The sequence below is a fragment of the Theobroma cacao genome, chromosome 3, assembly GCF_000208745.1.
Source record: "Theobroma cacao cultivar B97-61/B2 chromosome 3, Criollo_cocoa_genome_V2, whole genome shotgun sequence".
In the NCBI taxonomy this organism is placed as follows: Eukaryota; Viridiplantae; Streptophyta; class Magnoliopsida; order Malvales; family Malvaceae; genus Theobroma; species Theobroma cacao.
In genome coordinates this window covers 33,505,067-33,529,950 of record NC_030852.1, presented here as the reverse complement: position 1 = coordinate 33,529,950, position 24,884 = coordinate 33,505,067, and the positions used below count along the sequence as shown (strand labels likewise).

At 35.5% G+C, this 24,884-nt stretch overlaps 4 protein-coding genes and 1 pseudogene across 7 annotated transcripts; 1 reads left to right on the top strand and 4 right to left on the bottom strand.

Moving 5' to 3' along the window:
* LOC18606419 (PGR5-like protein 1A, chloroplastic) lies at positions 1,266-5,263 on the bottom strand. 4 transcript variants are annotated; one of them, XR_001927240.1, is made up of 12 exons: positions 4,855-5,263; positions 4,344-4,459; positions 4,054-4,150; positions 3,849-3,949; positions 3,213-3,269; positions 2,908-2,984; positions 2,667-2,718; positions 2,204-2,314; positions 2,012-2,109; positions 1,830-1,905; positions 1,427-1,568; positions 1,266-1,355 (listed from the first exon to the last, which is right to left on the bottom strand). XR_001927240.1 is itself a non-coding variant. In XM_018118238.1 (11 exons), the coding sequence occupies exons 1-10, from the start codon at positions 5,030-5,032 to the stop codon at positions 1,836-1,838; spliced, it is 957 nt and encodes a 318-aa protein (XP_017973727.1). In that variant the 5' UTR covers positions 5,033-5,263; the 3' UTR covers positions 1,266-1,606; positions 1,830-1,835. The 4 variants fall into 4 exon arrangements, 3 of the variants coding, with proteins under 3 accessions (XP_017973727.1, XP_017973728.1, XP_017973725.1); XM_018118238.1 differs by having other exon boundaries at positions 1,266-1,606; XM_018118239.1 differs by having other exon boundaries at positions 1,266-1,580.
* LOC18606417 (leucoanthocyanidin dioxygenase) lies at positions 8,413-10,281 on the top strand. Its single transcript, XM_007040006.2, has 2 exons — positions 8,413-9,118; positions 9,472-10,281. The coding sequence occupies exons 1-2, from the start codon at positions 8,616-8,618 to the stop codon at positions 10,031-10,033; spliced, it is 1,065 nt and encodes a 354-aa protein (XP_007040068.2). The 5' UTR covers positions 8,413-8,615; the 3' UTR covers positions 10,034-10,281.
* LOC18606415 lies at positions 11,878-14,064 on the bottom strand (annotated as a pseudogene).
* On the bottom strand, positions 15,046-18,641 carry LOC18606414 (glyoxylate/hydroxypyruvate reductase HPR3). The gene is made up of 2 exons (XM_007040002.2): positions 17,997-18,641; positions 15,046-15,784 (listed from the first exon to the last, which is right to left on the bottom strand). The coding sequence occupies exons 1-2, from the start codon at positions 18,483-18,485 to the stop codon at positions 15,260-15,262; spliced, it is 1,014 nt and encodes a 337-aa protein (XP_007040064.2). The 5' UTR covers positions 18,486-18,641; the 3' UTR covers positions 15,046-15,259.
* On the bottom strand, positions 20,795-22,412 carry LOC18606413 (glyoxylate/hydroxypyruvate reductase HPR3). Its single transcript, XM_018116896.1, has 2 exons — positions 21,805-22,412; positions 20,795-21,407 (listed from the first exon to the last, which is right to left on the bottom strand). The coding sequence occupies exons 1-2, from the start codon at positions 22,294-22,296 to the stop codon at positions 20,883-20,885; spliced, it is 1,017 nt and encodes a 338-aa protein (XP_017972385.1). The 5' UTR covers positions 22,297-22,412; the 3' UTR covers positions 20,795-20,882.

Below are 24,884 nucleotides of genomic sequence, written 5' to 3'. Positions count from 1 at the left end.
TTATAGTTATTACTCCATTTGTCCTATTAATATTGTTTAAGTTTAATTTTTAATGGTCAATTTTTTTTTCCAATTTTGATTTCATTTTATTTTAATTTTATTATTAATTAAAATATAAAAAAGATAGGTTCTAAAAACCTTTAATGATGAGGTTTTCAAATATATCTTTATATAAATTAAGTTCATAAAAAATTTAATGTAGTAAGGATCAAAATTTTAAGAAATTTAACTGTAAGATGTCAAATTCAAACATTATTTAGTGACAGAGGGAGTAATTATTTTTTTAATATTGGTAATCAGCGTCATACTTTGCTTGGTAAGTAGATTAAGTATCAACAATCTTTCTTAAAAAAAAAAAAAAAAAAATCACAGGTATTGACTTGAAATTTTAGTTCTGATAGATTGTACCGACTTATTTGCCGCCCCTTAATTATCTTCATTTGTTTTTTTTTAGGGTTCAACGAATTTAATTAGTAATATATCTATTCAATGTTTTCTACTGTTTTCCTTTTTTTGGGTACCATACTTGTACTTTTTGCGAGCATGCTGACATATGTCAACTTTTCGTAACACAATTTCAATCAATTAAAAACTTTAAGATGTTATCTCAAACCGACAAAATAATAATTTAGTAATTAAGATATATTAAACCCAAAAAAAAGAGGTGGTTCATTTTTTTTTAATGACATAGTTCCCAAAAATAAATGCATATAATTTCTTATTACAATTTACATCTGTTAAGATGAAAAATTATGAAAATTAAATATTAGATAAAAAAATATAAAATTAGTTCAAATAAGGGTGTATGATTTGCATAATTAATTTAGTAAAATAGAGTATTGATTTATGCAAAAGAAGAAAGGACCCAAATCGCCTGGATCCAGAACGCTCAGATAGACGAATGTGGGCCTTGAGGTCTTCTGGCCCGTTCCATGCAGGACTTGATGGATCGATTGGTTCCATTTTCCATCAGAGCCCAAATCCGAAAAGGAACAAGTAACGCACGGCAGAGAGAGAGAGAGTGAGAGAGAGAACCATAAGCTCGCAACAATCAATCAGCCACTTCCTCCTCCCCTTCCTTATCGTCCTCGTTTGGAAACCAGTGGTAGTGAAAAGGTATAATGTTTTTAATTCCTTGAATTCTTGTTAAAAAATGTAATCTTTTCTATTTTTGGTTGGGTTTATTTGTGTCCCTGATCTTTATGTTTATTTTATTTACTCACTAGTATATTTAAATGACAGTATAACAGTATATGAATTACAGCTGATAAAAGGCATTACATAGAACATGATTTTTATTGATTTAAAGATTTTCACGGCAACATTTTGGCTCTCCTCTCTTCCTGTCAACATGCCTGTTACAGTCATAAATATATTACATGTTACTTACAAATAAAGTATTTGACACAACATACAACTGATATACCTTCTACATTGCAGCACATGTCAAAATTTCCACCTGCGCTGCGAATGATGACCCACCATGTTTACGAACATACGACACACTCTTCACTCCAAGTTTACGAGTTAATGGCAGTCTTACTGTGGATCCTTGGTAATAATTTATCCTGCAGCCATGGCTGTGTCTGTTAACGTGGGAATAACACTGCCCCAGAAAGAGATGCAAAGTAAATTACAGTTATTTGTGTCTGAAGTCTAACGTAACTTATCATTTTCAGCATAATGAATCCATGAATAATTGTTTGGTCCCTTTGTTTTAGCAAGTACATATGAAGAAGAAAATTCTAACAGATATTAGGTGCCATCTGATACGTGAAAGTTATCCAAGAAGGGATTCCAGGGGAAGCATACATAAGCATGGTATATACCTCCAATCAAGCTTCACTTCCTTCTGGCAATGTAATCAATCGCGTATTCGAATCATACACCAATGGTGTTCCACAACTGAAGTAGAAAAAGAGTTAGAAAAAGAAGTTCTGCAGCAATGTGAATAATGAGAGCTCAAAGCTCAATTAATGGATGCAGTCAGTAAACAAATGATCTGACTTACTTTGAACATTTAAGATCGTTGGTGGTTCCACCACTGGAAACCGACAGTATGGTGCCAAAGAAGGAGACATTCTCAGTACCACAGTTCGGGCAAGGGCCCTAGAAGGTAACGACACATATTAATTCCATGGTTTATAGTAAGATTATGGGGCAATTCTATGTAACAATGAAAAGTATGAAACAGAGATTTTACCTTTAAGATCAGAGAGTCTTTCACAACCACTTTTGTAAGGGCTTGAGCTAACCAAACCAATGCGGGCACAGCAGCAAACCACGTAAAAATAAAGCTGAATGGCTCTGGGAGCTGCAAATTCAACAATTCCCAGAAAAGTATAGTTATGTGTAAAAAAAGCTGTCAGCATGGCCATTCCATAATTTCCCTTGACACCATAATTGCTCAAAATGCTATTTTGGATTTGCTTAAGTGGTAATGGAGAGAACATTTGAAGATTTTGACATTGAGCCAAGGTACTAAAATACCAAATAGGACATTCCTGTCAATCTGAGATTTCTGATTTGGCTAATCAATTCAGCCAATGCAATGATCATTTATTTTCAAAATGCAACCATTAGAAAAGGGCAAAGAACCAGGGTAATATTTCAGCCTTGCATGCATTAGTTTTAGCAGCAAAAAAACATCAGCAATAACAGTTTACCTCCAAAATATATGTGATTTCAAATCCCGTCAGATCATCTAGGAAGAAAAACCTAGGAAGACCAGAACATAGATGAGTTATCTTATAGGGGAAAATCATACGATATTACAGATGGAAAACATAACAAACTAGCATTCAGCATCACAGGCTTAGAATACTGATTTCTATTTGGTAATTGACATCTTGTCATTTTAAGATAAAGACAGTATTAGTGCAAAAAACAGGGGTAAAAAAAACTTACAATCCTAGGGCAACCACAGTGGCTGGGACGTTCAAGAGGAACATCTTCAAATAGTCAACAGATAGGTCACTGTACACCTATAACAAGAAAAATGATCAAAACCACTTCACTAGGCTTAATGCAGAAGACAGTTACGATTTATTGAAGAAGGCAGGAAGATGAGCTGTTTGGGTGGGTGCTGGGGAAGGGAAGTGCAATGAGTTAATTAATGTAAATATGAGGGAATACATGCGGTGCTCATCTATGGCTAATTCAAAATGATGCAGAATAACAGTAGAAACAGAAGAAAACAGAATGGTGTATACCTTTCTAGTACGGAGACTGCATCGTGGACCCTCAACCACAATTTCGCTTCCTTCCATCTAGACAATAGTTATGGAAGAAACAAAAACTATTAGAAGGAAATGCTGCATGAAACAAGTAAAGCTGATGGCCTAAACTCCATTCATACTACAGGCATTTTAGGATTGGAAAAACGGTAACTGACACGGTTGAATAATTTGTAAGGGTAGAATGCTCCTTTTCTCATTAAATTTAATTCATAAATCAGTGACATGTAACTAGATATTTTAGGCATTGAGTAGATGGGAACAGTACTCTATATCGTACGAGGACACAGTTCTCCTTTGCTTACTAAATCAAACCCACAAACCAGAAGCATTCAAAACAATTTATGCGGTGCTGTAGCAACTATACTTTTCCGAGAGTAGACAATCAGCTACCTCGCACAACTTAAGCAGCTAAAACAAATTCCCTATATTTCAGTATTAACACCTATAAAGGAACAGGATACTATATTCAATAGGATGATTACAGACGGATTAAGTCATGATGCAATGAAGAATTCCTCTTCTACTATGTCCAACAACTGGTATCATTTCTGAGATTGAGAGGTGAAGATCATTTTGTGTCATCTAAAAATGAGACAAATGCTGACAAACCTTTAGCCTCTGCTTCAGTTTATCAAATTCTTCATCACTTAAAATTGGTTTCCCCGATACATAAGCCATTGAGGCTTCCAGAAATTTCTGCTCATCAGAACCTGCAAATAGAGTAAACCAAGAAAGTTATAACATCTTCAAGGCTTATGTCATGATTCATGACCATATTGCTTTAACAAAGGTTGATAGGAATTTTGGACTGTACTTAGCATGACAACACTGCTTCCTTCCCACATTAGTTCTTCCTTGAGATTATCAAATTCCTCATTTGACATGATAGCTTTTCCCTCATAGTAAAATGCCTGTAGGAAAAAGAGGAAGAAAATTTGTGTCATGCGTACTTGACAGTCAGGTTGAAGTTATGTGTTCAGTAAAGTTTTCCTAGTTTGATTTTATGCAGAACAAAAGGACTGCTCCATTCTTTGGTAGAATTGCTATGTGTTAAATATCTGCATTGAAGGGAAAACAAATTAATGCAAAAGTGTGCTTCCATACTTGTAGGGCTTGAAGAAACTCTTGCTCCATTTCACCCAAGGACTTCTTCTCTTTCTTGTCTATGCTACAGTATGGCAGAATTTTACTATCAACAACCTCATCTTCTCCGACCTGGCCTGCAAAGAATGCAAGAGTCACCTCAAGGACTCTCTCCGCATTGAAATGAGACTAAAAAGGAAAAGAAATACAAATCCTAAGTGGAAGCCTCAAACGCTACGAAAGTGTGTTATATATCCACATTTTAACACTATCTTGTGCAAGTCTTTCTTCCTTTTCTTTGTTTTTCCTCCTGATGCTACGTACATAGATGAATCATGGGTGCACGATTGCCTCTAATTAAGTACCTAATAATTTTAGAAGTACAGAAAGCTTATCCACTTGCCAACTTAGCTAAATGGAAGGACAAGTCTTTCTTGAGTAATATATTTCAATATTTATTGCAAATTTAGCTGTATGCTTATAGAACATGGACAACTTTCTGGTCTCAAAAGGATGATTCTAAGTTTCAAACCTTGTTGATCAGCGGTAGCCTTGGTGGGAAGTAAGAACAATCTGCGTCGAACACATAGCTGCTTTCCATTGGATTGAACCCTGGTAGAAGAAGATGAAGAGAAAGGAACTAAGGGCTTTTGAAAAGGGGCGGTGAACAAACGAGGGGGTGTCAAACTAAAGGTTAATTTGCCAGCCATTGAAATTAATTAAAGGAATAATTAACCAAGAGCTCAATCTGTTAAAGCTATGGAGCTATTGGATTTTATTTACTTATTTATTTATTTATTTTGCTGGTATCAGGTGGTGAGACTCAAGCTGATGATGATGGAGCTTTGTAATTTAATTTGTTTCAATCTTTTTTCTTTTTTTTTTCTTGGAGGGAAAGAGAGGCTGCACAAAGATAAGGCAAGCGAGGAACGTGTGGAGCGAAATGCAACGGTCTTTCCTCTTGTGTCCTGCTGCAAAGGATAACCGATTTTTGATCTTACAAAATCTGCCACGTCATCATCTGCGGTGGTCGTTTTCTTGGGCTTCATTTCTCGGTCTGGGCAAGGCTGAGGCTCATAGAGCCCATGGGTCCCCATCTAGTCTTTTGGAGCCCGGTCTAGCGTCTTTTTTCTTGAAAAGCTAATGGAAATAATTCGTATAATTAATTTGATCAGTAAATATTAAAAAAGGACAGGAAAATAAATAAAATTCAGAACTGGGGATTTGGTGTCTTAATTATTCCTTTCGTTTGCAGACAATTAATCCATTGAATCATATCACCTGAAACTTGGGAAGAAGCTGAAGAATTGATTTTTTTATTTTAATAATTTCGTCTATCTAGTTGCCTTTCAAAATGCACTCTGAACTTGAAGAGTATAAAAGTTATGCTGACATGCATGCCACAGGCATGATTAACTTTTAAATCCATTTCTGATATAAGAACTACATATTAAATTATCTTTCTTTTTTTCTTTTTTCTTTTGCTCAGCATAGTAAATTATTTTTTAACTTTGTTCCATTGCAGATTCTATTGCTTTTCTTAAATAGAGTCACAAAAGAATGATTTTCCAGTTCACCACTACAAGAATTAATGACATTTAAAAGGGGTGAGTTTGTTGGTACAATGAAACTCAATGCTTTTCCCAACAACACTGTTTTAAGCCTTCAGTTCCCTAAAGACTATCGAAGCAATTATGAAACTTTGACAAAGACTTTTCATAATAAAAAAAGAAAAAAGAAAAAGAAACAAACTGTTATGAGAAACCTATATATGATGTAATTAACATAAACTTTATTTTATATATTTCTTTGTTATCATGGTATTTGAATTCCACAGACATAATTCCTTCAACATACCTAGGTTGGAATAGTTGGGGTCCCCAAAATTATAGGATTGAATGAAAATGGGATTGAATGGGCTTGATGATGATGCAGCAGTACACAAGTACTTGACTCCTGCCCGTGCCACCTTTTATTTAATATTTTGGAGAGGCTGGGCAATGAATGTAAATAGGAATCCTTGGAAAACACTGTTCCGCAGCCCATAGGTTTTCTCAACCTTCCCCCTTAGGCCATAGTTTTGTTTAATCTTACCAGCCAATACATAAGAGTCAATGCTCTCAAGCGTATCTCCCCTTCAAATCAACCTAATCTCTTATTTTTGTTTTCTTTTTTTTTAATTCAGAAAAAAAAAGGGTTTTTGGGTGGGCCATCTCTTTTTCTTTTTAATATATAGAACTGAATTAAATCGTTGACCTTAACACTATTTGCAAAGCATAATGCTCTCATGTGGATAAAACAATTCTATATGATCCTATAGAATTGAAAGCTATATATTTTTTTATTATAAAAATAAAACACGCCGATTTTTAAAGTATATATCTCACATCAATATATATATATATATATATATTGTGTGGAAAAACTAAAAGGCTTTTACTCTTCTGGTCAAGAACAAGAAGAATGGGCAAGCACCAAAAAAGCAAAAAAGTCTTTGTTCCCCTTCTTTTGTTCGACCTGTTTATCCCATAGTTCATATAAAATCACATTTTTGGCCAATTTTTTAGGGACGAAGAAACAAGGAACGGAGGCCAAGGCAAGATAGGGGCCGGTGGTTTTGCTAGCAAATACATACGAAAATTAATTGAACTAGGTAGCAGCAGGCATATATCCTGCTGACTGAAAGCTCGTAGAGATGAAGCACGAGCAACCAACTACCTCATTGTTCTTCCAGAAGCAACTCCTAGTTTCGATCCCATGCAAGATCTTCAATCATATAACGTCTAGAACTTTCTTCTTTCGTACATAATAAGTAATGTTCAAATTCAACCATTTGTTAAAAGCAAAACCATATGGAATAATATTGAATTAAACCTATTTAAATTTCAATTGAAGCTTTTTTCGGAATGAATGGTCCATAAACTAGACTTTCTAATGCCTAGACTAACAAGGTGTATATATATATATATGTTAAGAGTATATAATTTTGATCATTTTTATTCGTTATTAAAAATATATTTTACAAGTTTTATTACTTTATAATATATAATATAAAACGAAAGGAGTATTATTATTCATAAAAAAAAGAAATCCAATTCTCATCTCATCTATGCATTGTTGAGTCAAGGCCTTAATGTTTTTTGAGTTCAATCAAACTTTAATGTTTCCAAAAAGAGGGCAGGGGAGGGATTCAATTAACTCCGCTAATGATGATTAGCTGTTGAAATCATTTGAGTCCTCTCTGCCATTTGGGGTTAAATGAATCCAAATTAAGATGGGTTAGATGAAACGTGCAGTCCTGGCTTGGTAGTTGGACTTTCCAAGTAGAAATTTTGGTCGTTATTTATCCGCGCTCTGCTTAATTAATTAGTCAACTCTCCTGTAAAGCAAATCAGCTAATTTGCTTAAACTACCCATTACTACTATGTACATTAGCTCAAGAAATGTGCACTTTAGGCATTGCTCCATTGCCTGGTGTAAATTAAGCTAAAGTACAAAGTGACTTAATAGAAAGAGTGTTTATTATGACATTATTAATACTTTTAATTTCTCTCAAATAACATTATTTAAGACATGGATAATTAACTTTTATGTATGTATAATCTTTTCATTTTATAAAAGTTAAACCATTGATAAACAGGTTATCTAGCATGGTTCACAAAAACAGTAAGTAATTTAGAATAGTACAATTTAATATTTAAATTAAGAGATATTGAAAACTTGTATAGTATTAGATGTATATATTGAACATTAATTACTTGTTGAATGGATGTTTTCATTTTTACATATAATTTTAGGTTCAGAAGAATTATATGATGAATGGAAAAGAAACAAAAGCAAAACAAGTTCTACATCACAGGCGCGTTTGGTTGAGATAGATTAGCAAATTAGAGCAGAGGGTGTTAGGTCCAAGCTTCCAGTCAACTCACCTTGGGACAACCAAAGTTGTATGACCACTGCTCTAACTCAGACCTTGGTGGAGCTCATCACGTGTATGACTTACCAGTTACATCTATTTTTCTTCAGTATTTCTTTCTCTTGATTTGGTAGCTCTACCCCATTTGCATGTTCACTAAGGCAACTGATTTTTTTTTTTTTTTAATATCATAGCTTTCTTGATCTTCCGTGTTAAAATTTTCTCGAACCAGATCATTATAAAAAGGCCACTAAAGATCAGCACCACGGCATATTCCTGAGAGTGAGGTTCACCACAAAAGCAAAAAAAAAAAAGAAGGGTTGTTGTTACAGAGTGGAAACAAGGAACTTCTAAAACAAGTTTAGAAGATCGCAAGAATGGTGACTTCAATGGCCCCCAGAGTAGAGAGCTTGGCAAGCAGTGGGATTCAGTCCATCCCGAAGGAGTACATTAGACCTCAGGAAGAGCTTACAAGCATCGGTAATGTGTTTGAAGAAGAGAAAAAAGAGGAAGGGCCTCAGGTTCCAACCATTGATTTAAAGGAAATTGACTCAGAGGACACAGAGGTACGCGAGAGATGTCGCCAGGAGTTGAAGAAAGCTGCCATGGAGTGGGGTGTGATGCACCTTGTTAACCATGGGATCTCGGACGAGCTCATGGAACGTGTCAAGAAAGCTGGACAGAAGTTCTTTGAACTTTCTGTCGAGGAGAAAGAGAAGTATGCCAACGACCAGGCTTCGGGGAAGATTCAGGGGTATGGCAGCAAGCTAGCTAACAATGCTAGTGGTCAGCTTGAGTGGGAGGACTACTTCTTCCATCTTGTGTATCCCGAGGACAAGAGAGACTTGTCCATCTGGCCTCAAACACCAAGCGACTACACGTGAGTTTATGGCTTTTGGTTTATTTTACATACTGCTTTTTGCAATTACTAGATTCTTTGATCGATTAATGATAATGTTTCTTGAGCATCATATCAAACAAGCTGTTTATGTCCACCGGGTTCATTGAACACTATCACAATTTTTTTTTGAAAAGTGAAAACTTTCGCATTTAATAAAAAGATCTACAAGGTTGGCAATTATCTGTCTGCCTGATTAGATAGAAAATTTTCCTAATATTCAGGATACTTATTACAGTAAGAACAATATTTCTGTGATATGAAATATTAAAGTTAAACGTAAACTATCCGTATGGATTTTAACAATTCACCACTGTTCATTGGTTACTATGCAGCGAAGTCACAAGTGAGTACGCAAGGCAACTCCGAGTCCTTGCGAGCAAAATTCTTTCGGCACTATCACTTTGCTTAGGATTGGAAGAAGGAAGGCTAGAGAAGGAAGTTGGTGGATTGGAAGAGCTCCTTCTTCAAATGAAAATCAATTACTATCCCAAATGCCCTCAACCAGAACTCGCTCTCGGTGTGGAAGCTCACACAGATGTAAGTGCACTTACCTTCATTCTCCACAACATGGTCCCTGGCCTGCAACTTTTCTACGAAGGCAAGTGGATCACCGCAAAATGTGTTCCAAACTCCATCATCATGCACATTGGTGACACCATCGAGATCCTCAGCAATGGTAAGTACAAGAGCATTCTTCACAGGGGTCTGGTTAACAAGGAGAAGGTTAGGATCTCATGGGCAGTTTTCTGTGAGCCGCCAAAGGAGAAGATCATTCTCAAGCCACTGCCAGAGACTGTGTCCGAGACGGAGCCTCCGTTGTTCCCTCCTCGCACCTTTGCTCAGCATATTCACCACAAGCTGTTTAGGAAGACCCAGGATGGCCTGTCTAATTGAGGCTAGTCATTAGTTAAATTAAAAATATCTTCTTGTTTTTAACGTCTTTATAAGCTGTTTACGGGTCTGGTGATGCTATATTATCTTGGGTTAAACCTTTGGTTGTGGTAGGCTGATGCCGGGGTGGTGTCTGTCTTTCACTCCTTGGCTTCTCTTTACCTGCTTTATTGAATAATGGCAGACTGATTTGCTTCCTTGTGTTAAGCAGTTTGTGAATTAATGGTCTTTGTTTACATTTCTTTCCTCAATTTACGTCTCCATAAACAGAACTCTTTCCCCTCCACACTTTCCTTCTTAGTCTAAATTTTTTAATACAATAGCAATCTTTTTCTTAAACAAATCAAGTGAAGTACCTGTAATTATCTAAGTAGTGAATCAAACCCTAAACAGGCAAGTTTTTGCCTCCCTTCCGTTCTTTTTATTCCGAACACCCAGGAAATTAACAAAAGGTAAATTGTCCCCAGTGGCACTCGGTTAATTGTCGTTTAGATTTTGATATGTATAACTTTGTGTTGGGGGCATTTTCTGCCCTGTGAAGGTCAAGCAGCCATGCTAACAGTATAACTATTAAGTAGTCTCAATAATGAAGAAAGAACTAGTACTATTACTTAGGTGCAGATCGCTTCAATAGCAAGTGAATGAGGCGGATGAAACGGTTCTGTGAAGCGTGCCCGTCAACCAGTCAACTTTCGAAATCATACTCTTCAGGGAAAGAAAAACTTTTTCAAGACCTCCCATATCATCAACGTATTTTCTTTCAACAACAGACAAGGCGAGCGGTACTGTCTTTGACTTGTGCTTCGCGGCTGAATCTGCTAAATTTTTTTGCACAGAACTGTCCAACTTTCAACTTTTCCACAGTGTTGAATGTTCAGTATTACCAAACAAAAGCTCTGTAACTAAACTGATAGCTTCTTCTGTGATCCTATTTTACTTCTCCAACTATTGTTTCTCTCTGTGGAAAAAATCACGAATGCATTCTTGAATTTGTGGACTGATAGTTGGCAGCTTTAAGTTGCTGGAACAGGACCATTGATGCCGAACAACCGCGATCGGATTTTCTATCATGAGTAGTTTTAATAGATTTTGCATTATAACGACCCAGCTGTGAAAATGGTGCTGGGTTCCCTGGTAAAACATCTTTCAAAGCAGAGATATAAATGTTCAAAATGTAACAAAAAACTTTTACCTGAACATCACACATTTAATTTATTGATTAGTATATAATTTTTTATTTAAAGAGTAAATTTTGAATTTTCCTTCTCTAATTAAAATGAAAAAAGATTGTTACCCGAACATCTTTCAAATGGTAAAATGGTAAGAATAGAACAAAGAGAGATTTAGAAGAACTTGAATTCAATTGCTTCAAAATTTATAATAAATATATAAAAAGAAAAAGAAAAAGAATTGCAGTATTTATCTCGTGCTAGAAGAAAACCAAATACTTCTACCCTTCTCTGCCGAATCGAGCCTACAGGAAAAATAGAAAAAGCTAACCCAGTCGTGGCCACTAACAAGAGTGTTGGCATTGGTTGAATCGAGGGTAAAGGACTGGACCAACTGGTCATGCCCGGATGTTATGGAGAATGCTTCCAAGAAAGCATCCTTGTCAATTGTCAAACATAATTTTGGCCCCACAGTACCATGCAAGCTTTTATTTTTCATCAAGAAAAATTTACAGCGTATTGATACAGGACAAACAAACAAGGTCAAAAATCCATAAGGATAGAGATTCATAAGCAATCAATGATCATCAAAATACAAACTGCAAGTTATAGGAAACCTTATCCACCCCAGATCTCCGAACTCAGAAATTCTAATCTGCAATCCATACATCACTTTCATGTTAAAGCCTTAAAGGGCTTCTAGAAACGATGTTCTAAGGTTGCATCAACCGTTAATTGCAAGCAACTTGATTTCTGAAAGTAGAAAATGAACTTTCTAACAATTTTTTTCCTAATTTAACGTACACTACTAGCGGTTGGGATAGCTTTCCAGCTTAACATTATAATCCCTTACCATATAAGTTCACAGCACGGCCATTCCAAGAAGCTGCAGAGACTGTGATACCTTAGACTTGGTATTGTTCCAAAACATATTGATGTGTCAACTTGATGATCTCTACTATACAGACTTTCTTGGTTTAGCGGCCTAAAAATCATAACCAGAAATAAACGAATTGTCCATTCATTCAAATTCAACCAATGACTGCAGAGGTTTGCTCTTAAAGAATGCTTTCAGGTTAGTTGGGATCAACTCCTCCAAGGCATCAAAGTATTCTGGAGTTGCAACAGCACAATGTGGAAACAGGACTAAATTATTCAAGGAAAATAGCTCTCCCGGAACATCAGGCTCATTCTCAAACACAGCAAGACCTGCACCAACCAGCTCACCTCTCACCAGAAGCTGCACCAATTCCTCCTCATCAATAAGAGGCCCACGCCCTACATTTATTATCACTCCTTCCTTTCCCAGGGCAGTCACGACATCCTTGTTAATTATGTAATGAGTTTCTTCGGTCAGTGCACAACAAACAATCAGAATATCACTGTTAATTGCAAGGTCATAGACATTTTTATACCATGGGAATGGAACAGATGGCCTTTTCCTCCTTGAGTTGTAGGAAATAGCACAGCCAAATGACTCAAGCTTTTTCACAATTTCAGCACCAATGCCTCCCAAGCCAACTATTCCAACTCGCTTTCCTCCTAACTGCACCATAATGATGTTTAAAAAGAAACTCATAAATTAGTTTCTAACAAAACGTGCATAATGTGATAGAAGGGAAGGGATGGGAGTGCTGGCCTGCTGTGGTGTTGAAGAATGAGGATCACTATAGTTTTTGTCATGCCAAAAAAAGTCCACAATTCAGATATATCACAATTATAGAAAATTCCAACAATGGAATCTCCCATGCTTCACCCCATTTTAATAATGTTTGGGGCCAATGGCCTTATAAAGATACAAGCAGAACTGGGAAAACAAGAAAAATGGCAGACAAAAACAACAGCCCTGCTTAGCCTATACGAAACAAACAGTGGTATTAATAACATGGCAGAGTGGGGGGCCATCAAACTTTTCCTGCAAAGCAGTGGCCAACCATCCGTGCTTCTGTTGAACTTGTCAAACTCTACTAGTCCACTCCAGCCAACTAGAAATTATCAAATACTGCTTTAAAACCCTCTATGACGCAATTCTAAAGGCCATTGTTGGTAGCTACGAGCATTAACTAGAGTATGATTTGTCATTTTCATTTTTATTAGATAATTGTTATTTTCCTTATCATATTTTAAAATAGTTGCATTCTTTCATAATGCCCCAGAACTGCTGACAAGTCCGACTGCCATGGATCCCACAATGAATGCCAGTTTTACTCAGTTTAAAGAGATCATTCAACGGAACAAAGTAGTTTCGCTAAAGGAACTCTATTTCTTAAATTGTAAGTACCCTTCATTGTAAACTTTACAATAATCAACCAAATTGTTGCAAAACCCCGCCACTCAATCACATGAAAGATTTCTTTTTTTGAAAAAAAATAATACAAATTTTAACCAGCAAAGAACCAAAAATAACCTTGAATCCAAGCGGGAATTCCCCATTCCGAGCCCGCAATCCAGACCAAACGTGCCGGTCTCCGGCGGAGACTTACGGAGAACATCGATAAGGAGGCCTACAGCCAAGTCAGCCACGTCGGAGGAAAAGGCCTTCCCGACGTTGCTGACGGCAATGCTCCGGCGGCGGTACTCTTGTAGGTCAACGTGATCGACTCTGGCGGTGGAGCAGACGATGAACTGGAGGGAATGGAGGAGGGAGGAGAGGTCGCGGGAGATGGGAGTGGGGTCCACGCAGAGGAGGGCCCGTACAGAAGGGGCGTGGCGGGAGATGAAGGAGTGAGTCGACTCGGGAGGTACCGAGTCGAGCTGGTCGAGGAGATGGAAGTGGGTTTCGAGACGGTGTTTAAATGGGAAATGGAAGTTGGGTGGGCGGCGCACTAGGACCAGTGGCAGCTCTTATTCTTTGACGGTGGCCATTTGGAGCCTTAGGCCCTGAAGCTGAAGCCTTTGTTTCTCATTTTCTTTGACAGCGCGTTTGGGTTGCCGAACGGCTATTATTCCTTTTCCCTCTATTGCTGAACGGAACGTTTCGAGAAATATCTATTTTGGGAAAATCCAAATAGCTATTATCAATCTCCTTAATAATAGATATTTCAAGCAGACGGAAATAGATCAAAAAATTAATGTTTTAAATTAAAAATTATATTAAAATTTTAATTAATAATTTTTAATATTTTAACATAAAAATTGATAAATTATAATAATTTTTTTATACTTTTATCATTTATTATTTAATCATTTCAAAATTATTTTTATTAACCAAATATTAGAAATTTAGAATAATGTTAACTTCTTATTCATTAATCAAATTACATAATAACTATTATTATTTTATTTCATTTTGATATACTTCTAAAAAAAAATTAATTTATTTATGAAAATTTAAATATATTTTTATTATTTTATTGCATTCAATCAAATTTTTGAATTTTTTTTAAATTAAATAAACTCTTATGATTAATAATTAATTAATTGGACATGACGTTAATATGAAAAGTATAAAATATTATATGATTATATTATTATGTTAAATTAACATATCACGTTATTATCAATTATGATACATCAATGTGTTATATTTTCATTAATTATAATATATTAACATGTCATATTAGTGCAACGCGATATAAAATAACAAAATTACATTTTGACTAAATCAATAATTAATTATAAAAATTTATTTGATTCAAAATAAAAATATAAAATTTGATTGAACACAATAAAAATATAAAGATTTATTTAAAATTTTTTAAATACTTAGAATACTTTTTTTAAATATTATACTTTTTAATTTTCAAAAAATAATTATCTCATTTCTCCTTTGGTCTGTTTGGTGAGCTTAACCTATTATGAGACTTTTTGAAAAATGAAAAGCCCAAAATTTCAGTTACATTCCCATTCTCTTAGGCCGAAAACATGGCAGGTAGTACTATCATTTTTGACAACTGAACAAAGAAATAAACATGTTTTTGGGTACAACACTCTAGCATTTGACATTTAACCAAATGTTGATCTTTCTTCACGAAGCATTTATTGGAATATTACAGTTTTTACTTACAAAGATGCCAAAGCTGGGAAGCTTGGGAAGCCTTGCAGCTAAAGACTGGATAGTTCATTCATTTGACACTACAGATAACAAAGGTTTGTTTGAAAAGAAAGCTTTTAAGTTAGCAACGGTCAGCTGGAGCAATGCTTCAAAGGATTCGGGGGTCATGACTGCGCGATGTGGAGACAACACAACATTATCAAGTCCTAATAGCTCCTTGGGCACATTAGGCTCATTTTCAAACACATCAAGACCTGCACCCCCAATTTCTCCTCGCAGCAAACACTGCACTAATTCCTTCTCGTCGATAAGATAACCACGCCCAACATTGATTATCACCCCTTGCTTCCCTAGTGCTATCATGACATCCTTATTTACAATGTGGGTAGTTTCCTCTGTCAGTGCACAACAAAGTATGAGAACATCACTGTTTGATGCAAGGTCGCCAACATTAGCATAGAATGGAAATGGAACGGATGGCTTCTTCTTCCTTGAGCTGTAGGCAATGCTGCAGTCGAAGGCCGAAAGCCTCGTTGCAACTTCAGAACCAATGCTTCCCAGGCCTACAATCCCAACTCGCTTTCCCCTTAACTGCAATTGGAAGTTTGGAACTGTTTTTCATAAGGACCAAATAGGATGAATCTAATGCCTTGATGAAATGTAAAGAGTCATGCTCATGAAACACAAAAGCACAAAGATATAGCACTCCCAGCTTAGTTCTAATGCTAGTAAATATTATGAAGAATACCGTATTCGAATCAACATTTTTCAAAAAGATCATAAAGTATCGACTTGGTTAATGGATTTGCATGCAGCAACGTTACGTTATGTTTCAATAATTCTCTGATTTATTGCATTTGTCCTGTATATGCATGCACCTATTGTCAATATCTATTCTTGCAGTCCCAAAGAAAAGCCCATTTATGATCAACAAAACAGAGTTTGCGATTAGATTTGAATCCAATTAAGTTATCAATGTAAATATTGTCCAGTATTTTCAGTTAATTATACACCATCACATGGGCCCATGTGGTCATTGTTCTTCAATAATTTCTGTTGAATTTGGGTTTTTGTTTTGGCTTTTGCTCCCTATAAACCAAAAGAAAAATGAAAAACAAACAAAAAGGCCCCTGACGTTATACATGTCTTGGCATTGACGTGTTGATTCCCCCTTGATTTGTTAAACCCTATACATTAAAAGGTGCTCATACAGCTTCAAACGAATACGTTTGATCCTAAGTTACTGACAAAGTACCGTAACATTTTAAAGGCCAACAGTTTGATTCCTTGGGAGACTCAACTCTAATTTTTGTGATACACAACCAGTGGTTGGACAAAGGAGAACACAGAGAATAATGCATTAACCATCTTGAAGGCATCAAGCAGCTTAGCTACCCGCTCATCATAACCAGAGCAATGGTCCTTCTTGAATTACTATTTCCTAGGGAGACAGAAGATCCCAGTAGCAAAGATTTTCATGGAATTGCTTCTTTTTTTTTCCAATAAATCCAACCACCTGGGTAACTTGATTTCTGTATCAGTAGTAACTGCTTCAGTTGTAACTTACAATATCGGTGGTGAGACCTTGAAACAGAGTTGGCTGGTGGGTAAAGTCACTAAAGCAAGGACTTTAGTCTTAAATTTTAAGAAGTCTCATAATTTTATAATAACAATATAATTAATTATCTTAAAAATTATAAAAATTAAAATAATTAATAAAATATCTACTTATTTTCTCATATCTAATAAATATCCCTTTTTTTTCACTTAACCCTATTAATTCTCAATTATTTATCTCATTTCTCATTAAAATATATAAAAATCAAAATAATTAATAAAATAACATATTTTTTCACTTTCCTATTTAGTAATCTCAATTTTTTATACATTCTCAATTACCACAATGTTATTAATAGGGGAGAGCAAATTTCGGTTAGGTCTGTTTTCGATGCGGTTTTTAATAAAACCGACCAAAAAATTAAGCTCTTTCAACCGACCGAACTGTATTGTGTCCAAAATCGGTTTCGGTTTTAGGGAGTGAAGTGAAGAAATAACCTCCATAAGTTATTCTCTCAAGCTTTCTCTCTCTTGTTATTTTCACAAAATAACTAACAAAAAAAAACCTATAGCTTACCTTGCTAGAATAGATGATTGGCAGTAATTTGGCCTGAAAATGAAGCACCAGTTGAAGAATGGAAGAAAACTAATATAGCCGACGAGGCCGATCAGAACAACCGACGGTTGCGGTCGGTTGCCCGGTTGCAACCGATCGCTACTCAGCCCTAGTTATTAATTTTCAACTATTTCTTTTATTTTTAATTAATTAAGGATAATATGTATTTGAATACTTAGCTTTTAAGCTATTGAGCCATTTCTGTCTTGAAATGTCAAAGATTTTATTTAACTAGGTTCAACAAGATCAGTATAAGTCCCAACTAAAGATCTTTCCTCAACTGAATTTCTCGACTTATATATGTATTTAGTCTTTGTCCAATATTCTGCATAAGTTTTCACTTTAGCAGACTTCATCAGAGAATTCTGCCGCATAAATTAGCCCTTATATATAGCAATCACTTTTGACAAGCCAATTTTCCAGTTTAGGAAACTCAATCATGCATTCACCCATCAATTATTCGACATCCATTACCCCTAGTAATTATCCTAATTTCATGCCAGGCTTAAAATTTTAGCAACACCAGGCGCCACTGCCACCTGTACAAAATTTACAGAGTGCTAGTAGTAGCTAGTCTGCAAAGAAAAACCAGATAAAAAGATGTAACCTGTAAAGGAAAAGAACATGTACCTTAAAACCAAGAGGATACTCTTTCTTAGCAGGCCACATCCGGCCACGAACAAATCGATCAGCAGAAGAAATTCTTCTAAGAACATCAATCAACAACCCAACAGCACAATCTGCTACATCCTCGGAGAAGGCAGAGCTAGCATTAGTAACAGCGATGCCTCGACTCCGACAAGCTGGGAGGTCGATATGATCAAGACCGGCACTAGTTCCCACAACAAGCCCCAAACAAGGCAGAAGATTGAGAAACTCGGCGGTAACCGGCGTGGTGCCAACAGTGATGAGAGCCCTGATGGAGCTAGCATGACGGGAAAGGAAGGAGTCGTATGGCTCAGGCGAGTCGTGAGGGTCCAGGAGGTGGAAGTGAGAAAGTAGATCGTCTTCGAAAGGAGGCTTGGAAGGCAACCTGAATGATGGTAGACGATTTACGAGTACTACAGGTAGCTCTTGCGATGAGCGTTGTTGCTGGTTATCAGTTTCTTTGGTAGCCATTGACGGGAATTACAGAGGATTTGGTGTATCAAACAGCAAAAACGTTTCTTTTTTCGGTGGTTGTTGTCTTGCTGACGATGTTGTTGCTTTTGTTATTGTCTTGCCCTAATCTTTGGAGCCCTACCGTTGCAAGACAACTCGATCCGGATTGGAGGCAACCTTTTAAAATAAATACATTCATATAATTGACAAAGAAATTGATGATAATTGAATATAAAATTACATATAAAAATAATACAACTAGAATACTAAGGTGTAAGAAAGCTACTATAGGTCAAATACTATAGGTATCTTTGGGATAACACCCGAATTTGAGTTCCAAACGGGCAAAACAAGCCCGCATCCGACCTTTATACCCCAAAGGCCCAAAAAAATGGCCCCATTTTTGGATGGGTCAAAACTCGAAACCCATCTAGGTCGGGTCTTTTACCGCCCTTCGATCGTTTTTTATTGGTGGATAGATGGGTTAATATTTGCGATAAAAAAACATGGTGTATATTGAAAGTAAAAAAAATTGTTAATATTTATGAATTTCATTTCTAATTTTTATCAAATAAAAAAAATTTAATGATCGTAAAATTTGCTACCTTACCAGTAAATTCAATGCCATTTAAAGCATCCGCTTCTCATTTTTTGAAAAGCTTTATTAGCAATAACTGGTTGGGCTGGAAAAGAATGGATCTAACTTTCCAACTTGTCCAACTCTGGTTACAGGCCACGCAGCCCATTCCCTGACGAACATGATCATCCATAACCACTATACCATTAATATAATATAGAAAATATAGCTCTTGATAGCTACCTCCATGCGTAACCGCACACCTAAAACGAGCTAAACGATTAAAGGAAAATAATAGAACTGTCAAAATGGACATGATTTATTAGGCTGATTTATTGAGTTGGTTAATTTTTTATTGAAAGCAAGGTGAGTTGAAGTTTAAAAATTTAAGTTCATATTAAAATTTGATCTAAATAAATCAGTTCATCTAATTAGTAGGTTGTCTCGGGTTGATACGAATCAACTCTGCAAGTGGAAAAAAAAATTAAATTAATAATTTTATATATTTAGATATATAAAATTAATAATTTAGTTACAAATAGTATCTTTTATTTTATATATATTTTAATGTCTTTCATTTTTATTTGTCAAATTAATAATTTTAGTTAAAATTTAAACTCATTATCTCTTTTTGTTTTATTACAATGAATATTAGATGATAGTGATTTAAATCTTTAGATATCATTACTATCCAAATAAAATTCAAATGTTTTACATGAGGATTAGAATTAATGAGAATATAAATGAGTTTTGAAGTTTTAATTTATTTGGTTATGTACTTATATTTATGAAATTGTAATTTGTATTAAAGATTGAAATTTTATTTATATTTGATGTAATTTGTTTATTTATTTATATTTTGTGTAATCTATTTGTTTGTAATATATTTTTATTATTTAATTTATGAGTTAAATTATAAAATAATTTTATTAATAAAAATTTTGTTAAATAAAATTGTAAAAATAATTTTTTTTATTTAAAAAAAAAAACTGGTCCAACTTGATCAATGAGATAACAAGAGCTGAATTAAGTTGAAGTTTTGATGACTCGTATAAAAATTAAGCTAATCTGACCCAACTTATTTTTTTCAACCCCCAATATTTTGGACCGGACAACCATACTGACATCTCGATAAAGTAACACGTATACATGGAACCGGTAAAATAGTGTGTCGGTCGCCTGCCTACAAAAACATAGCTAGCCACCTGGTGCAACAATACAATTTACAGCAGTTTCCTTTTTCCTTCCTTTTAAGTTTGGCAGGCTAGCTCCATGGACCATGCGTAGCCCCACAAGTAAAACGATAAAAAACGAGTGAAGTATTGTTTGGTTAATTGTTTTTTTTTTTTGTTAACGTTTGAAAGTAATGAAAGTTAAAAGTGCGTTCGAGATATGCAAGAAATTAAATGCTACTAATACTTGTTTTTTTTTAAGAATTGGAATATTTAAAATGTAATTTTATTTGAATATATAATTATTATATGTAAATTAGTATTTTATTTACATATGAACATTTAATTTAATAATTGATGCATAATTTTTTTACCTTAAAAGCAGGTTTGAATTTTTTTTCAATTATAAAAAAAAGAAAAATTAGTATTTAGTGCTGAAAATGGGTTAATTTAGTTTCTCGAGCAGTAGGCAATGCCGCAGGCGAAAGCTATCAGCCTTTCTGCAATTTCGTGCCCAATTCTCCCCAGTCCCACAGTCCCAACTCGCTTCCCACCAATTGCAACATTAGACTGAACCATGCAGGTATAAGAATTTTCTGTATTAGATTAGACTAAACCATGATATCAACATTGTCACAAAAGGGTGCTATCGAAGAGGCAGCCCCTTCATTCAAGTTGAGCAGGTGTAAGCAAAGGCTTATTGGAGAAGAAAGCCTTCAAGTTCCCTACGACCAGCTCCTGCAATGCTGCAAAGGATTCTAGCGTGTAGACAGCAGCATGAGGAGCCAAAACAACATTCTCCATTGCAAACAGCTCTTGCGACACATGGGGCTCATTCTCATACACATCAAGACCCGCACCAAGAATTTGCCCTTGCTGCAAAAACTTCACCAATTCCTTCTCATCGATCAGAGCCCCCCTTCCAATGTTAATTATCACTCCTTCCTTCCCTAATGCTTCCATGACACCTTTGTTGATTATGTGGTGAGTTTCTTTTGTCAAAGAGCAGCAAAGAATGAGAACATCACTGTTTGTCGCAAGTTCACTTACAGTGGAATAGTAAGGGTATGGGACAGATGGCTTCTCCTTTCTCGAGCAGTAGGCAATGCTGCAGCCAAAATCTATCAGCCTTTTTGCAACTTCCGACCCAATTCTTCCAAGTCCCACAATTCCAACTCGATTTCCACCCAGCTGCAACGCAACCATGAATCAGGATTATATATATAAATATATATATCTAGCATTCAACAAAGAAACATGAGAATAGAATGCCCAAACTCACACTATCTTGATTATCATAGTAACTTTGACAAATCTCCAACGTGATATTCCGTGATATACTTTTATGTATTTCTTTAATTTCTTTTAAAATTTCATTATATTTTTGGCGAAACAAGGTTTTCTTCATTATAGAGATAAGAACAAGGCAAGGCACCTCTTTTCAGAAGAAATTTAAGACCACCAATCATCAATTGAATTCGTGATACTAACAAATTAACGGGTCTCATGTTTTTTATAGTACTATCAAGCAATACTTTTGCGGGTATGTTCTCTTTGCAATAATTTGAAAATTGAGAAGAATAATCACCTTTACACCAAGCGGGAATGGTCTCTTTTCGGCCCACAACCGGGCCCGAACACACCCATCACTGGCTGACACTCGTCGGAGAACATCGATGAGAAGCCCGACAGCGAAGTCAGCAACATCCTCTGTGAAGACTTGACCAGCACTGGTGACGGTAATGCCTCGGCGGCGGCACTCTCCTAAGTCGATGTGGTCAAGTCCAGCACTGGAGGCCACGACGAGCTTCAAAGAAGGAAGAAGGGAAAGAGTTTCCGAGGAGACGCGCGTGCTGGCCACGCAGAGAAGGGCAAGCACCGAGGCAGCGTGACGGGAGAGGAAAGAGTGAGTTGGCTCTGGCGAGTCGAGCGGGTCGACGAGATGGAAATGAGCTTGTAAATGGGATTTGGAGAAGAAGAAAGAAGGAACAGAGGGAGAGCGAAGGACAAGAACACGAGGAAGGAGGAGGTCTTGTTCAAGGGTCTTGGAGAGGTACTGCGGTTTTTGATGATAACCCATTTTCCAGTATTGTTTTATTCTTCAGACAACAGAGGAAGACATAAATTTTCCGACCATGTTTGGAAGCTGAGAAAACGATAAAACTGCGTTTTGATGATAAAATGATCACGTCTTGTTTTTAACAGTTAGAGTAACTTATAAGCTAGCAGGTACAATTTCGAACAGACTGGAAAGAATTAACGTTTCTGTGAAGTGGGGTCTTTTCCCGACAGTATCATTGATTAATAATCAATTCCTCCTGATCAAAACATTTTTTATATTCTTTTTTAAGAAAATTGATCATCATGATAAGTTTGATGACCATCCCATTGCGTGGCCAATTCAATTTGGTCATGTGTACCTTTTTTCCTCTTCATGAACAGTGACATAAAACAAGGCAGATCACCAACCAGATTATTTCAAGAAACTTTTGTTGGAGAGCATCTGTCAGTTCTACCAAGAAACTGACACTCCCATTCCCATACCTGCTTCTTCTTTTCCTTTTCTTGTCTTTTTTTTTTTTTAATACCAGCAAAACAACGAGGATGTTGTAATTTGAAGCTCTCAATAATCAATTTGTCTTTTTAACTATAGATAGTAGAGATTTATCACAGAGAAAAATGATAAATTGAGCATAGAGAGAATCTTAGTACTAGTATTTTACCTTTGTCTTTCATTTAATATCACAAATGCAGTATAGTTTTACCTACTATTAAGAACAAAGAGATAGACTTGGGCCCTAGGCTGATGAATTGTTATAATGAAATTATGAAACAATTAAATATTAATGCTAGGCAGAGAGATGTCTAATGGCCGATGGACAAAAGGACTAGATCACATCAGAACAGTTCGCCCATGGAGCTAAAAGAAGGACAACAGTATCGCCGTCTCTGCTCAAGAAGGAAGCAGTAGCTTTAGCATTTAATTATCTCTGCAATGAGCGAACCCATACCCCCGAACGGATGCATTGATCAGTGATCAAATAAGTCTCAACAAGTCATAACTCATGAATCCAAATTGAACAAATTAGAGGGAAAAAACGAAGCAGAAAGAGACCAAAAATTATATTAGTAAAAGGGAGAGATTTATTAAAGTATATATGTCATTTTCCGCCCCCCTTTCGGACGTAGGATAATTAGATTTATTTAATATCATTTACATTATAGTGCATGCAGTATTGACGGCATGGGAATGGTGCTGGTTGTGCGGTCAACTGCAAGCTGAAGGAGAGGACCGATCGAGCTAGCTAGCCAACAGCAGCTCGACAATGCCTTCGTTACTTATTAGGGAGAGCTAGGGTATCAAGTTATGGTATCCGAGAGCACTAGCTAGTGAAGGATATGATCAAAGACTTATAGCAATGCCTATTGCCCATCGTGTCAAAACAGGATTTTGGACAAGGTAATTATCTGGGATAGCTGAAGGAAATTTACCAACAAGTTACATGTTCAAAACCCATCACCCAAAAGCTACTTGAGTAAAATTATTAGGATGTGCCAACTTATTGTTTGAGACTTGACATCCTCGCTAGTATCACATCGTGAAATGAATTATTAGTACCAGAAAACATTAAATAATTACTACCAAACGTGCATGCTATTTGACTAAATGAATATATTAGAAAAATTAATGAAGAACTTTAATGTATTCATACATGACTTTTAAGGGTTTTTTTTTTCAAATATATATAAGACATGTTTTACAATTCAAACTATGAACAGAATTATATAGGTTTGTGTAGACCAAAGGATGCGTTATGAATTAATTATACTTACTCCTACCCTATGTTCAATAATTATTCACGCTCAATTTAAGATAGACAATTGTGTCTTTGATCATTCATGAATTCAAAACGGAGGAATGCAGTATGAAATCATAAACAGTTAGCTAGCTTAAGCTATGGGCAATTTAATATGGGAGTATTTTTATTAATAATCCTTATAAATAAGATGTTTTTAAAAATAACTCTTTTTATAATTTTAACTATTCTTAATCAAATTGGATAAAATTACCCTTAATGAAATTACACATCATATACAAAAACATGTTACACGTCATGGTTAGGTTGTTACACGTTATATACAAAAACATGTGGCACGTCATGATTAAATTGTTACATGTCATAATTAGGTTGTTACATGCCATAGTTAGGTTGTTACAAACTATGTACAAAAACATGTGACGTCATAATTAGGTTGTTATAAGCCATATACAAAAATATGTGACACGTCATAATTAGGTTGTTACACGTCATATTAAAAAAAATATTATTGTTACACATCATGTTAAAAAAATATTGTTGTTACACGCTATATTCAAAAACATTTTGTTACACTTTAATACCTAAATAGCACGTTTGGTTCGCAGAATAGACAGGAATGGAATGTAATAGAATAGCTATTACGTGGGAATAGAATGAGATGAAAATAGAATATAATAAGTATTACGTAGTTTGATATGATAAATAAAATAGAGCAGGAATGATTATTATGACGTATTACAGTGTTTTGTTGGTAAAAATAACTTTGAAATAAGAAAAGAATAAAAATAAAAAGATAAAAATATCCTTTATTATATAATGATTATTTAATTTTTATTTTATTTTTTAA